Here is a 15,624-nt window from a genome sequence, read left to right as displayed (position 1 = left end):
TTTAATTAAATCAGCATTTGTGAAAGGCAATCAATGTGCATCACCGTAAGTTTCAAAGGCATTACCAATTTCTAATGTGGACAAACACAAGAAATTAGATATTGCACATAGAAAAACATATAATAGCAGAATAATGGCACTCGTGAAGCATAAATCTTGATCTTTCTCAGGAGTGAGTTAACTTCCATATTTTGTAGCAAATAAGGAGGATGCAATCAATGCATAAATTGCAGAAAATATAGCTAATTTCCATAATCACGAAATGAACTAGCAGATCTCCTGTGGTATGACGTTAGGTTCCATGCGTAAGCTGATGACACCCAGCTCTACCTCACCACCAACTCTCTCAACCTCTCCATTGCTTTAGTCCTGGATAAGCCATCATTTCCTTCAATTAAACATTGGGAAGACCAAAGTCATTGTCTACAACCCCCGCCACAAATTCTGTTCCCTCTCCACTAATTCTATCCCCCTCCCTGGCTACTGTCTCAGGTTGAACCAGATTGTTTGCAACCTCGGTGTCCTATTTGACCTTGAGCCGAGCTTCCGACCCTATATCATCTCTATCACAATGTTGCCCGCTGCCTTAGTCTATCAGTTGCTGAAACCCTCATCCATGTTTTTGTTGCTCCAGACTCGACTGTTCCAATGTTTCCCTGGCCGGCCTACCATTTTTCATTCTTTATAAACTCCTCCATAACGCTGCTGACCCGGATCAAGGTTGCTCAGGTAGGAAAGAGTACAGAGCTTCTCATTAATTTAAAAACACATACAAATTAATGGAGTATGGGCCTTCCAATTAATAAACACTTTAATAAGGATGCATTACCAAACTCGACTAGAAAAAACATCAAATAGATTGGGAGAAGGGGATGTGCAACGAGACCTGGGTGTCCTTGTGCACCAGTCGCTGAAGGTAAGCATGCAGGTGCAGCAGGCGGTTATTATGTCCGTGTATAATTGAGACACGGACTGCAGGAGTTGATTATAACAAGTCTTTACTGAATGGAGACAACCTGGAAACTGAAACTACAGAAGCCTGCTAGGGCCTTTTATACAGGGGTGGTCACTGCCGGTACTGCAGTCTGAGACCAGTTATTTCCTTAAAGGTACATACACAACAGCGGTTAAGGCGGCAAATGGTATGTTGGCCTTCGTAGCGAGAGGGTTCAAGTACAGGAACAAGGATGTCTTGCTGCAGTTGTACAGGGCCTTGGTGAGACCACACCTTGAGTATTGTGTGCAGTTTTGGTCGCCTTATCTGAGGAAGGATGTTCTTGCCATGGAGGGAGTGCAGCGAAGATTCACCAGACTGATACCTGGGATGGCAGGAATGACATATGAGGAGAGATTGGGTCGATTGGGCTTATACTCGCTGGAGTTTAGAAGAATGAGAGGGGATCTCATTGAAACTTATAAAATTCTACCAGGACTAGACAGACTAGATGCTGGAAGGATGTTCCCGATGGCTGGGGAGTCCAGAACCAGGGGTCACAGTCTAAAGATAAGGGGTAAGCCACTTAGGACAGAGATGAGGAGGAATTTCTTCACCCAGAGAGTGGTGAACCTGTGGAATTCTCTACCACAGAAGGCAGTAGAGGCCAATTCATTAAATATATTCAAGGAGTTCGATATATTTCTTAAGGCTAAAGGGATCAAGGGATATGGGGAGAAAGCAGGGACCGGGTACTGAACTTGGATGATCAGCCATGATCTCATTGAATGGCGGAACAGGCTCGAGATGCCCAGTGGCCTACTCCTGCTCCTATCTTCTATGTTTCTAAATAGTTACGAATAATGAATATTAATTTGTTGATTTAAAAATTATTCCTGCTACAACAGTGAGAATTTAACTCACTCCTGAGAAAGATCAAGATTTATGCTTCTCTGGTGCTACTATTCTGCTATTATATGTTTTTCTCTCTAAAACATTTAATTTCATGTCCGGCTGGGCAGTGGGTGGAGTGATTGAGCTGCCCGCCTGATGGCACCAGTGGGAGGCCCGAACCATTTTCATGGTCAGGCTTCATCTACATGGTTTTAGCAAGCTGCCAGCCCTCAATGAGTAGTGACAGTCAGTTTGGTGATTGGAGGGTGTGAGAAATCAGAGCCAGAAGTCAAAACGTCTGGGTGAGGCAGTCTGAGCAGCCGGCAAAAGGCGAGAAGATTTTTGTGGGGCCGAGAGGAGCATTCAAATCGGTACCACAGGCTTTTTTGAAGAGGTTTTGGAGTGGCCTGCAGCAGTCCCTTTAAGCAATTCTGAAGATCCACGTGTTTAAAAATGAACAAATCTCAATCTTACTTTTCATTTTCCTCTCAAAGCATACCAGATTATTCAAAGGAAGACTCTGAATACATACCCTGAACAAGGAGTGGTTGAATCAGATAACCTAATGGGAGGACATTTTATTGGACTGTCTTTCAGAGAATCGATCTTTAAGTACATGGACTGTTTTTTTGCATTTGTGTCATGGTGCTAAAAGAAAAGAACAATAGAATAACATTACTTTCAGAATTGGGTATAGTAAATTACCCAACAGTAATTCCGCCGAAGTTACAGCGAGAAAGTGGAAGAACACCCCCCCCACCCCCGTGGAAATTCAGCCCCCTACGCTGCCCACCATCTTGAAAAATGGGCTACGGTGGTGAGTGCCCCAAGTACAATATTATCTTTGTAAGCAGACTATAAATAGCTTCATCCATAAGTGGCTAAGTTCTGCATTTCGATCAAATCGCTAAAGCAAGTAATACTTAACCTCAATAATAAGGTTTGACTAGATTCAACTGTACGATGACAACCTTTGACTGCTGGGGTTTACCATGAAATTGATACTTACAGGTGATGATGAACCAAGTTTTTCCATGTACTCTATTTCTAACGATTGTTCATATCCCAGCACTGTAAGATAAGACGTTGAAAATGCAAATTTAGACAACAGAATAGAGCAGGCTTCTCAAGTAAGTTCTGAAGAAGGGATTCTGTGCGAGGTCTACATGTTGTAGTGTGTCAATGGAAAGTACTATGTACTAAATCAATGTGGCTACAACACATGTTTGTTTTTCTGTAAGCGCCATGCCATAAACACAAATAGTCATGGTGGTATTTTGGCAAGCTGTGCAAACTACAAGAGTGCCCAATGTGATGATTTGTCATATTGCCCAAGATCTGCTTGAAAGTAATCATGTGACAGAAAGCTGAATAAGGAGGACGATGTAGACATAGAAATAGGGCGGGGGGCCTGTGATATGCTTGAACATATTCACATCGAGAGGGAGGAGGTATTGGCGGTTTTAGCTGGCCTAAAAATGGATAAATCCCCAGGCCCGGATGAAATGTATCCCAGGCTGCTGTGTGAGGCAAAGGAAGAGATTGCGGGGGCTCTAACACATATATTCAGGACCTCTCTGGCCACAGGGGATGTGCCAGAGGACTGGAGAACCGCTAATGTAGTACCATTATTCAAGAAGGGAAGTAGGGAAAAACCGGGGAACTACAGGCCAGTGAGCCTAACATCAGTGGTAGGAAAATTATTGGAAAAAATTCTGAGGGACAAAATTTGTCTCCACTTGGAGAGGCAAGGATTAATCAGGGATAGTCAACATGGCTTTGTCAAGGGAAGATCATGTCTGACTAATTTGATTGAATTTTTTGAGGGGGTGACTAGGTGTGTGGATGAGGGTAACGCAGTGGATGTGGTATATATGGATTTCAGTAAGGCCTTCGATAAAGTCCCGCACAGGAGACTGGTCAAGAAGGTAAGAGCCCATGGAATCCAGGGTGCCTTGGCACATTGGATACAAAACTGGCTTAGTGACAGAAGGCAGAGGGTGATGATCGAAGGTTGTTTTTGTGACTGGAAGCCTGTGGCCAGTGGGGTACCACAGGGATCGGTGCTGGGTCCCTTGCTGTTTGTGGTCTACATTAATGACTTGGATATGAATGTAAAAGGTATGATCAGTAAGTTCGCGGATGATACAAAAATTGGTAGGGTGGTAAATAGCGAGGAGGGTAGCCTCAGTCTGCAGGACGATATAGATGGGTTGGTCAGATGGGCAGAACAGTGGCAAATGGAATTTAACCCGGAAAAATGCGAGGTGATGCACTTTGGGGGGACTAACAAGGCAAGGGAATACACAATGAATGGTAAGACCCTAGGCAAGACGGAGGGTCAGAGGGATCTGGGTGTGCAAGTACACAGATCCCTGAAGGCGGCGGAACAGGTGGATAAGGTGGTAAAAAAGGCATATGGGATACTTGCCTTCATTAGCCGAGGCATTGAATATAAGAGCAAGGAGGTTATGATGGAACTGTATAAAACACTGGTTAGGCCACAGCTGGAATACTGTGTGCAGTTCTGGTCGCCACACTACAGGAAGGATGTGATCGCGTTGGAGAGGGTGCAGAGGAGGTTCACCAGGATGTTACCGGGGCTGGAGCGCTTCAGCTATGAAGAGAGACTGGGCAGATTGGGTTTGTTTTCCTTGGAGCAGAGGAGGCTGAGGGGGGACATGATTGAGGTGTACAAAATTATGAGGGGCATAGATAGGATGGATGCTGAGGAGCTTTTTCCCTTAGTAGAGGGGTCAATAACTAGGGGGCATAGATTCAAGGTAAAGGGCGGGAGGTTTAGAGGGGATTTGAGAAAGAACTTTTTCACCCAGAGGGTGGTTGGAGTCTGGAACTCACTGCCTGAAAGGGTTGTGGAGGCAGGAACCCTCACAACATTTAAGAAGCATTTGGATGAGCACTTGAAATGCCATAGCATACAAGGCTACGGACCAAATGCTGGAATATGGGATTAGATCAGACAGGGCTTGATGGCCGGCGCGGACACGATGGGCCGAAGGGCCTCTATCCGTGCTGTATAACTCTATGACTCTAAATAAAACAGGGCCATGAAAAGCAAGGTGAAAAATAATGCACAGTAAGGGGACCATTTGATTTTATAGTTTATTGCAGGTGTAAGAAATACTATAGAATGAGGCCTTTTAGAGTAGCGTGCATATTTATGTACCGACATGGGTTCCATTCAGAAGGGTATATGACTGATTACTTTATGGTGTAAAAAGCTTTTACACAGACAACCCCAATTAGACTGCAATTAGTAAGTAGAGATTGTTGAAATTAGTTTTTTAAAACTATGTCCAATATAAATTACCAGATTCTTTTCAGATGATCAATCAGTAAAAACTGATTTCCTCCCTAATTTGAGACCCTGCAGTATTAACTATTAATCTTTCAGCAGCTCAGATCTGGCCCAACTTGCAAACCTTCACTGATCCTTGCTACAGTTATTTTATTTAAATTCAGATAACTATTTTATATTTGACTTCAAACAAAATTCTCTTCTAAGCGAACATATAACCTAGAAATCTTACTGGCACTGGATCAAATTAAATTGCAATGTTTTGTTAAAGTAAAGTCCTAACATTCAGATATTAAATGGATTATTACAAAAACCTCCAAATTGAAACCTTTGATCTTGTTCTGAACTGTATTTATGATTTGTTTGCACTTGCCAGGTTTATTGCCTCCAATTGCCAGCTTGTTAAAATCTGTCTCCTGCCTAACTTTAGCTTTCCATTAAAATGTCAAAATTGCATTTACTTTCCTCCCTGCATAGCTCGACCATAATTTTATTCAGCTTCTTACTCCTTCTAACACTGCATGCGATGTCTTCAGTGACAACTGTTAAAATCTTGTCTGCTGTCTTATGTCAAGAGTGCTTCAACAGCTTTCTTCAAAAATCACTGTGTATTTTTAAAATTAAAAATAAGTCAATCTCTCTCTTCAAATTAACAGCACTACCTGTTAAAATTTGCTGTATGAACACCTCCCGTAAGTCCAGAATGGTTAAGCTGTGACCCTCTTTCCAAGTTAAGAATCATACATTGTATTAATATAATCATTCAATAGAACAGCTAGAAACACATTGAATCAAATCAGCGAGTACAAGAAAGAACTTGCATTTATATAGCATCGTTCATGGCCACAGGATGTCCCAAAGCGCTGTAAAGCCAATAAGTGCTTTTAAAGTGTAGCCAATGTTGTAATGTAGGAAAACAAAGTTTTAAGTTTCCAACACCTTTGTTAAATTTAATGTTACTTTCCAATTCTTTTGCCATCACAAAAGGAGGATAGAAACCCAAACTTTTAACTGATTCATCAGATTTCACATTTTCCCAGCTATTCTTAGTTCTGCATCAGCAACATGTGAAATGAAAGCCTTCAGTGCATTCTAAGGATATTGAAGGCACAATTGCGTATATATACTGCTTTAGAGTAGCAATTATATCAGAAAACTACTCCTTAAATGCAAAAAAAAGACTCCTTATCTGTACTCTGTGAAGTCCATTTGATTAATCTAATCAAATTGAGGGATAATATACAGAAGATTTGAGGGTCATGTCTTCTCTTTCAATTCAGTTAACACCTTCTGTACCAGATTTCCTAGAGATGTTGTTTGCAGAGGAATCTTGGAACATACTCATTTTATTAGCTGAATTTAAAAAGGATCGGATCTTTTTAAGCCTCAACTAGTAGAATACAATAATTTTGAATTTTAAGAAAGCTGAATATTTCCCAATCCATTCAGAGATCAAGATTTGACATCTGTTATTTCCCGCTCAGTGTTAAATGGCAATTTTAAAAGCAAATTACACGGCACCATTGTATATGGGATTTCATTTCCAGTGGGCTTTGCTCCCATCAACAATTTGAATTTTGATTTTTTACATGGTGCATTTTCTAGCATTTTGGAATAGACTTTTTATATATACACATAAATATTTTTCAATATGTATACTACTTCACAGAAAAGAATGCATCCAATTAAGCTAGAGAGAAAACAACTATGACAGTGAATCATGTGGTAATCTATTAGCAAAAATATACCTAGTTCTTGACGCTTGTTTCTTGAAGACCAACTCTACCTCTGCAGCACATGTCTAACAAACCTGGTCGAATGTTTTGAGGAGGTCACTAATGTGGTAGATAAGGGAGTGTCTATGGATGTTATTTATATGGACTTCCAGAAGGCATTCGACAAGGTTCCACTTAAGAGACTGTTAACAAAAATGAGAGCAAATAGAATTGGAGGCAACCAATTGGCTTGGATAAGGAATTGGTTAGGAGGAAGAAGACAGAGAGTAATGATAATGGGTATAAGAATATAAGAACATAAGAAATAGGAGCAGGAGCAGGTCATTCGGCCCCTCGAGCCTGCGCCACCATTTAATGAGATCATGGCTGATCCGTTTTTGGCCTCAACTCCACTTTCCTGCCCGCTCCCCATAACCCTCGACTCCCCTGTTGCTCAAAAATCTGCCTATCTCAGCCTTGAATATATTCAATGACTCCGCCTCCACAGCTCTCTGGGGTAGAGAATTCCAAAGATACACGACCCTCTGAGAGAAAAAATTCCTCCTCATCTCCGTCTTAAATGGGCGACCTCTTATTCTGAGACTATGTACTCAAGTTATAATAGCAAAATACTGCAGATGCTGGAAATCTGAAATAACAGCAGAAAATGCTGGAAATACTCAGCAGGCCAGGCAGCATCCGTGGAGAGAGAAACAGAGTTAACGTTTCAGGTCTGGGACCCTTCATCAGAACTGGAAAAAGCTGGAGATGTAACAGATATTAAGCAGGTGCAGGGGCGGCGGGGGGGGGGGGGGGATTAGGAGGGGAGGAAGGAATTGAAAGAACACCCTGTACTTTGGTAAGAGGCAGGAAAGATAAAATGTTGCAAATGGGAATGGCAAAAATCATACTGCATGAAAAATGGGGGCAGAGATAATTATCTGAAATTGTTGAACTCAATGTTGAGTCCGGCAGGCTGTAAAGTGCCCAATCGAAAGATGAGGTGCTGTTCCTCGAGCTTACGTTGAGCTTCATTGGAACAATGCAATAGCCCGAGGACAGAGAGATCAGAGTGGGAGTGAAGCGGTGAATTAAAGTGACAGGCGACCAGAAGCTCAGGGTCACCCTTACGGACTGAACGGAGGTGTTCCGCAAAGCGGTCGCCCAATCTACGTTTGGTCTCCCCAATGTAGAGGAGACCGCATCGTGAGCAGCGAATACAGTATATTAAATTGCAAGAAGTACAAGTAAATCGCTGTTTCACCTGGAAGGGGTGTTTGGGGGCCCTGGACAGTGGGACGGGAGGAGGTAAAAGGGCATGTGTTGCATCTCCTGCGCTTGCACGGGAAGGTGCCAGGTGAAGGAGCAGGGCTGTTGGGGGTGATTGAGGAGTGGACCAGGGTGTCGCGGAGGGAGCGGTCCCTTCGGAATGCTGAAAGGGGAGGTGAGGGGAAGATGTGTTTGGTGGTGGGATCACGTTGGAGGTGGCGGAAATGGCGGAGGATGATCCGTTGAATGTGGAGGCTGGTGGGGTGAAAGGTGAGGACAAGGGGAACCCCATCGTGGTTCCGGGAGGGAGGGGAAGGGGTGAGAGCAGAAGTGCCACCTCCAACGTGATCCCACCACAACCAACGTGATCCCACCACCACCACTCCTTCAATTCCTTCCTCCCCTCCTAACCCCCCCCCCCCCCTGTCTCTGCACCTGCTTAATATGTTACATCTCCAGCTTTTTCCAGTTCTGATGAAGGGTCCCAGACCTGAAACGTTAACTCTGTTTCTCTCTCCACGGATGCTGCCTGGCCTGCTGAGTATTTCCAGCATTTTCTGTTGTTATTTATGTACTCAAGTTGGCAGGATGTGACTAGTGGTGTCCTCCAGGGATCTGTAGTGGGGCCGCAGCGTTTCATTATATTTATATAAATGACTTGGATGAAAGAATAGAGAGCCGTATATCCGTGATTGCTAACAACACTATCTTAGGTGGCACAGTTAGTGTAGATGGGAGCAGAAAGTTGTAAAGGGACACTGATAGATTTAAGGTGAGTGGGCAAAACTGTGGCAGATGGAGTTCAATGTGGAAAAGTGCGGGGTCATCCACTTTCGACCTAAGAAAGATAGATCAGAGCATTTTCTAAATGGCAAGAAGCTGGGAACTGTGGAGGAGCAGAGAGATTTAGGGGTTCCAAGTACAGAAATCACTAAAAACTAGTGGACAGGTACAAAAAATAATTAAAAAGGAGAATGGAATATTGGTTTTTATCTCAGAGGGCTGGAATGCAATGGGGTGGAAATTATGTTACAGCTATACAGAGCTCTGGTTAGACCCCGTTTAGAATACTGCATTTAGTTCTGGGCACCGTACTTCTGGACGGATATATTGGCTTTGGAGGGAGTGCAGCGCAGATTCACCAGAATGATACCGGGACTAAAAGGGTTAAATTATGAGGACAGGTTACATACACTAGGCTTGTATTCCCTTGAATATAGACGATTAAGAGGTGATTTAATTGAGGTGTTTAAGATGATTAAAGGATTTGATATGGCAGATAGAGAGAAACAATTTCCTCTGGTGGGAGAGTCCAGAACAAGGAGGTTAAACCTTAACATTCGAGCCGGGCCACTCGGGGGTGATGTCAGGAAGCACTTCTTCACACAAAGGGGAGTGGAAATCTGGAACTCTCTCCCCCAAAAAGCTGTTGAGGCTAGGGGTCAATTGAAAATGTCAAAACTGAGATTGATAGATTTTTGTTAGGCAAGGGTATTAAGGGTTATGGAACCAAGGCGGGTAGATGGAATTAAGATACAGATTAGCTATGATCTAATTGAATTGCGTAACAGGCTCAAGGAGTTGAATAGCCTACTCCTGTTCCTATGTATATGATGCAGATTATATATAGCATATAATAATGGGGACCAGGTATGAAATGGGGATTAGACACATTAAAGTGTAAATTCAGCAGAGTGGAACAGCCAGATACCGACACACAATGGGGGCAAAATTAAACCACACTTTGTCCTCTTTTTGGGCGCAAAAACCACCAATTCTGCAGTCCTGAGGCCCTCAACCAATATGCGCTGGAAGTACATTCATATTGGTTCATGTGATATTGAGGCGTCCATAGTGGCTGTTTGCAAGGGGCGTAATGCCAGTTTTGCGACCCCGCCACAAAATTGACGAGTTTTTTTAGTTTTTCTTGGACTGCCAACGCCAACAAAACGGTAAGGGTTTTTTCTTTTTAAACTTACCTTAATGTGGAAACAGGAGTGCTGCTCGGTTCTACAGCAATACAGTGGGCTGCTGCCAGCCCCCCTTCCATTCGCCTATTCCCCCGCACCCCCCACCCCCAGACTGACCTTACGGTTGCAACCGGCATCACAGTCGACCCAAACTGGCATGGGACAAACCAGCGAGCTCCCTCTGGATGCCCGATTGGCATAAACAGCTCACCAGAATTATGGAGATGAGGCCAGAGACCCAATTTGTGATGAGCCTCGGGCATGGGCACCGCACGTTGACCGCGTCACCAATTTCATGCCTGAAATCGGGCCTAAACTAATTTCTCTTCCCACGGCTCAGACCAGCATTGCAATCCTGGGGACAGCATCATCTCCACAGTTTGGGAGGAGAGGGTGGTGGAGCACAAGTGCCTTCTAGGGTGCTTCGGCTGCGCCCACCCTGATGGAGGCCCAGAAAATCAGAACAACTCCATGCCACTCCAAGAACAAAGGAGTGGCCCAAGAAGGGTGGACAAGCAAAGTAGGTAACTGATCCCCTCTAGGGGTTCGGGGCATTTTTTACTGGGGCCTCAGCTGATGACAGTTCCATTGAGGCCTACCGAGGGCGCAACGGGTGGAATTCCTGGGATAGCCCAGGAGCTCCCCAGCCTTGATGCAAGAGAGGATGGGCACCAGATTCACCCACATCTCCTCCCACTGGAATTTCTCGTAATGGCACACAAACAGATGGAAACCCAGCAGAACTGGGTCCCGTCCCATTTTCTAGGCCCCGAACATAGATCTGCCCAACTGATGTCCTGGCCTGGACCATTATTTCAAATGTAGCATGCATGTGGAAGACTGCTGAAGAGGGCTAAGCATAAGACACTGTTTAATCTTCATTTATAGCTTAGCCTTCAAAAATGAAAAGGTGGTATACACTGTATACCCTCAGTTACATTTTATCAGAACGGTTGCTTATCTTGCTTTCACAAATGAAATGTGGGAATATTTAGTACACGCTCCACAACACCACACGAGCTGATATGTGGGAAAAGATCTGTGATACAACAGAGGTTATTCAATTACATCACAGCATAGAGGATGCCGTATAATTCTGGTTTTACAAAATGTATCTAATTATAAATAAATAACTACATGATTATGTATGCTCACTTATTTGTTGCCAAATGAAATTATAAATTTGTACAGCAGTTACATAAAAGGAATGTCGCTGCATTGTTAACTTACCCGCTGAAGAAAAGTTCTCATTTACAAACTCAGAATTCTCATTCACAAATGCCGAAAGATCGGAAGGCTGAGGATAATCAGGTTTATCTTCTTCTAATTCAGTTTGTATTCCAGAGTAGGACCATTTCTGATTTGTCACGGAAGAGGCCAGTTTCTCTTCATCAGTGGCATGTTCCACTGTGCCAATTACCGGTGGTGTCTCAGGGGTAGTAAGTGGGGTCGAATCCTAAAGTGTGAGCATCAAAAATATTCATCTTGAAATCAAACTCTGAAGCAGTATTACCAGCCTGTCTGATAGAAGGCATACTTGGGCTGTCGGGGACTTTTCGGCACAGCCAAAGAGTTATAAATTGGATGCCAGCATTGATTTCCCAAATACTCCTGTGCCTTCAGGAAAATGTTTATATCAAGCTTTTATATCAGAAATTTTGGCTTCCAAACTAGAATTTCCTCCATGTAAAAGGGGGCCACATCAGGGCTATCAAACATGTTGTACATTGCACCACTGAAATTGATAAAGGTGTCAAATAAAGGCAGAAATGTAAGTATATCAATTGTTTTGCTATCCCTGAATTAGCCTTTCTGACAGTTACCACCCTCTTCCAACTCTCCCTCCTTTCCCCTTCCATTTGTCCATCAAGTCAATGTAATAGTTAGAGGCTCTGGAATTCATTTGAATCTATGTTTACTGACCTGTGAGGATGCTTCAGATAGCGAGGAACGCTTCGGGGATCTCTTCACCCTAAAAGTATTTCTGCAGATAGAAGCAATGCATTTAAAATCTTCAAATGCACCAGGTATAACTTCACAGAGGAGCCAAAAATATTTAAGAGCTCCTGATTAACAGAATTTTAGATTGACAAGTATACTTGGAATGCAAGTGCCATATAACAGCTTCAAGCCCCACAACCACTGAAACATGGTGAATATTTCTTTCTAGGATGCTGTATGGTGTTTCATTATAAATTGCACTCTTTCATAAATGGTCATTTAACAACACAACAAACAAGCCAGTGTTGCTGAAGGAATTTGCTCACTGCTTTGTATATCAAAGCTCACAGGTCTTGAATAGCATATCGAGATCTATCGCAAAGGCTCAGCAAGGAGGCCACCTATCAAAAAATCATAACCTATCCTGTGTAATGAATCTGTCAAGGAGTTCAACTTGAAGTTAAGTGAAATTCCCAGCAAAGCTAGTCACAGTTTTATTTATTTTTAAATAAACATGCAGCAGTATTGGTGCTGCTGCTTTGAAGCCTAAGAAATTAGTGGGAACTGCTGGACAGAATCGCAGCATAAATAGAAATCAGAATGACCGTCTGATCCAAACATCTTGCCTGGTCCACACAATGCAAGTACAGTTAAAACTTTTTTTTGCAGGTGCCATTAGGCAACTTGAAAGATCATTTCTAGCCAAGGTACAGCACAGGGATAAATAAAGAAAAAAACCATAGCTGTCTTATGCTAATTTCTTTTTAAAAGACAATGAAGGTATTAGGTAATAGATAAAAACAGGCAAGTGCATCAGCAGCTCTGAAATGGCAGCAGCAGGCACGCACATGGAGCAGCTGCAAGCATGCTGCACACAGAGATTTAAATGTACTTACAACAGAGAACGTCTACAGTCCTGCGACATAGAGATAGATACATAGAAAAGAGACAGACAGCCAAAAGGAACTGACAAGGAGAATGTGAACAAACACAGGAAAGGTTTGCTAGGAAGTTGGGATAGATCCTCTCAATGATAGACATGTACCTATACTGTACTTGTGAACTGATGATTAAGGACAATCTGAAAAATGAGAATGCAGGCAAGAGTCCTTCGATAAGCCCACCGATGTTCAATGTTCCCACATAAAAAGGTGGAGCCCATGATGACTTTTTAATGCCAGTATTTATAACTGTTTGAATCGCTGCAAAGTTAAGTTAAATCATTTGCAGTGTTGAAAATGACTACTCAAGCTCAAACATTTGCTGTGGGCACAGTGAAGGTATCAACAGCTAGTCGCATGTTTTGAGAGGGTACAACGTTTACATATATGGGGGATGATTTTGGTATGTTCGTTAATCAGACTGGAAGTGGGTGGAGGGTATGCGGCAATCGCCCAGTGTGGGGCCCAATCTATTTTTGTGGTAGGTCCTCCTTATAATGCGATTGGCGAGCTGCCAGCGCAAAACACGCTCCCCACGTGGCATCTTGCTGATACGTAGGTGCAAAATCGGGCAAGGTGTCCCACTTGAAAAGTGCCTGCTGCAGCAGCTTAAAGGGGAGGTGTATTTAGCATTGGGATCAAAAAGAAGTGGCACCGAGGAGCAACAGGCAACGAGTGCAGAACCTACGGCAGCAACTACATAAAATTTCAGATTGTGTTAAGGTGCAAAACCCACACCAAGTGCCAGAAAAATGTCTCCAAAAGCTTTATCCAACAGCAGATGAGGATCCCATATCGCTGGAAATGGTCACCTCCAGACTTGTACCGCCCATGGTTGGTGGACAGGAGCAGAAACTGGCAGTAGTCAGGCAGGCAGAGAGGAAAATGGCATTGGGGTCTGAATTGCATCACTTGATCCCTATATGCACACGTATGAAGTCCCCCCCCTCCCCCCGGGCCACCGCCTGTTTCGGACAGGAGCTCTGGGGGATGGGTTGCTAGACCACCCAAAAATCAGAGTGCTTCATTTTGGTTCCACTACTGCTGTTTTAGTGCAAATGGGCAGTAATGAAAGGAAAATTGCCACCATAGTGATCACAGCCAGTTAAATTATTCGGAATAAATCTGGAGTTATCAGTGGTCAGCATCGAGTAAAAAAACAAAAATTTAATTGAGAGCTTCAAACAACGAGAGTAAACTTGGAATTCTTTATAGATCCTCAATGAACCCAGAAATAAAATGGAAGACTTTAACTTGTCTGTTATTTTTTGAAACCTCCATTATGGTTAGTAACAGAACTATTGAAATGGCAGTCAAAAGGAACAGCAAAACTCACTGATTGGAGACTGAGCCTATTGTGATGTCTTTGTGACAGTTTGGTAATTGTTTCAGTGCTCACAGGAGGGCTAAATAAGGGAAATCACTTTGAAGATGGAAAAGAAAGTTATGGGTATATTGGCACCATAGCAATACAATAATTGTCAGTGTTAGAACAGGTCTTCGGCATGGACTGGGAACCACGCCACATATGCATTCTTACTGCAGTTTATTTTCTAGTAGCATTATTCTCAAATCAAATATTGTAACTTAAGTGTCTTGTGAGAATGATGTCTTTGTACAAATAAATTACAATATCTTCCACTGAATTCTGAAGCTATGTTGGAACCAGGTTTACACAGTATAGTGAACGCAGTCTTCAAATGACAGTGCGCTATGTTCTGTATAGCTTCTATCAAACAGAACACCTATTGTGGAAATCAAATTCATCATTTCTTCCTGACACACAAACATTAAAAAAAATTACCAATTCATTTTTTAAAAAGTGTTGTGGAATTGCTCAAACATTGCACAGAACAATGGATTGGCGAATACTGTGAGGGAAAGAATAGCCAGACTGCGTGCGGGCTGCGTGGCGGGTCAGAACCGTGTGTTGTTCTGATGATCCCGTTCCTCAGAGTGACTTTCAGTTAATGGCGCCTATTAAGGCAGGCCTGCGCGTTTCCTGGCCCTATTAAATGGTGCGGGTCTGATGACATCATCGATGACTCATTTCCAGTGGGGATATTTAAAGCAGCCTCGGCTACATCGCATTTAAAAGTTCATCTAGGAGTGTGCAGGGAGAATATTGCAGGATCATCTTATTGCTCACACTTCAAAACATGACTTCACAAAGACAGCGGGCTGCACCTAAGTTTTCAGATGACTGGGTGAATCATCTGAATCCCTACATATTCTTGTGGAGGGAGTCAGAGCACGCAGGGAGGTCCTCTTCCCTGCTAATGGGCAGAAGAGACCTCCTCAGGAGACCAAAAAAAGCCTGGCTCCGAATAGCTGAGGAGGTGAACAGCAGAGATGTGGTGAGGCAGACCTGGGTGCAGCACCGGAAGCACTTCAGTGATCTCATGCGATCAGGAAAGGTGAGTGCAAAGCCACACTCACCTTCATCCTGCTGTGCCTGTCACCACATCCCCATCACTCTGCCTTTCCAAGCCTACTCCTGCACATCATTACTCACACCAACATACCTTGCACGTCCACCCATCCCTCTCTATCTACATACTCGCATCCCCCTCGACTAACCACCCCTCACACTCACCCTCATCCTAATGCAATCATACCAAGCAACACCACACAAGGAGGC

The 15,624-nt window shown here is 43.3% G+C and overlaps 1 protein-coding gene across 12 annotated transcripts in view; it reads right to left on the bottom strand.

Moving 5' to 3' along the window:
- LOC147113459 (uncharacterized) overlaps window positions 1–15,624 on the bottom strand; it is a 364,793-nt gene that overhangs the window by 55,152 nt on the left and 294,017 nt on the right. For all 12 annotated transcript variants that reach the window (XR_015079214.1, XM_085994578.1, XM_085994586.1 and 9 more), the window contains 4 exons: window positions 12,025–12,085; window positions 11,332–11,557; window positions 2,838–2,899; window positions 2,361–2,476 (listed from right to left, as the gene is read on the bottom strand). Coding sequence is in view for 11 of the 12 variants with exons in the window: in XM_085994578.1 (XP_085850704.1) it covers window positions 2,361–2,476; window positions 2,838–2,899; window positions 11,332–11,557; window positions 12,025–12,085 (465 nt within the window). In the remaining variant the exon portion in view is untranslated. The remainder of the gene's footprint in view (window positions 1–2,360; window positions 2,477–2,837; window positions 2,900–11,331; window positions 11,558–12,024; window positions 12,086–15,624) is intronic.

This window comes from Somniosus microcephalus, chromosome 8 (genome assembly GCF_052327205.1).
Source record: "Somniosus microcephalus isolate GS21.2 chromosome 8, FLI_Smic_1.0, whole genome shotgun sequence".
NCBI classification, from domain to species: Eukaryota; Metazoa; Chordata; class Chondrichthyes; order Squaliformes; family Somniosidae; genus Somniosus; species Somniosus microcephalus.
This window is presented reverse-complemented; position numbering and strand designations above follow the sequence as displayed.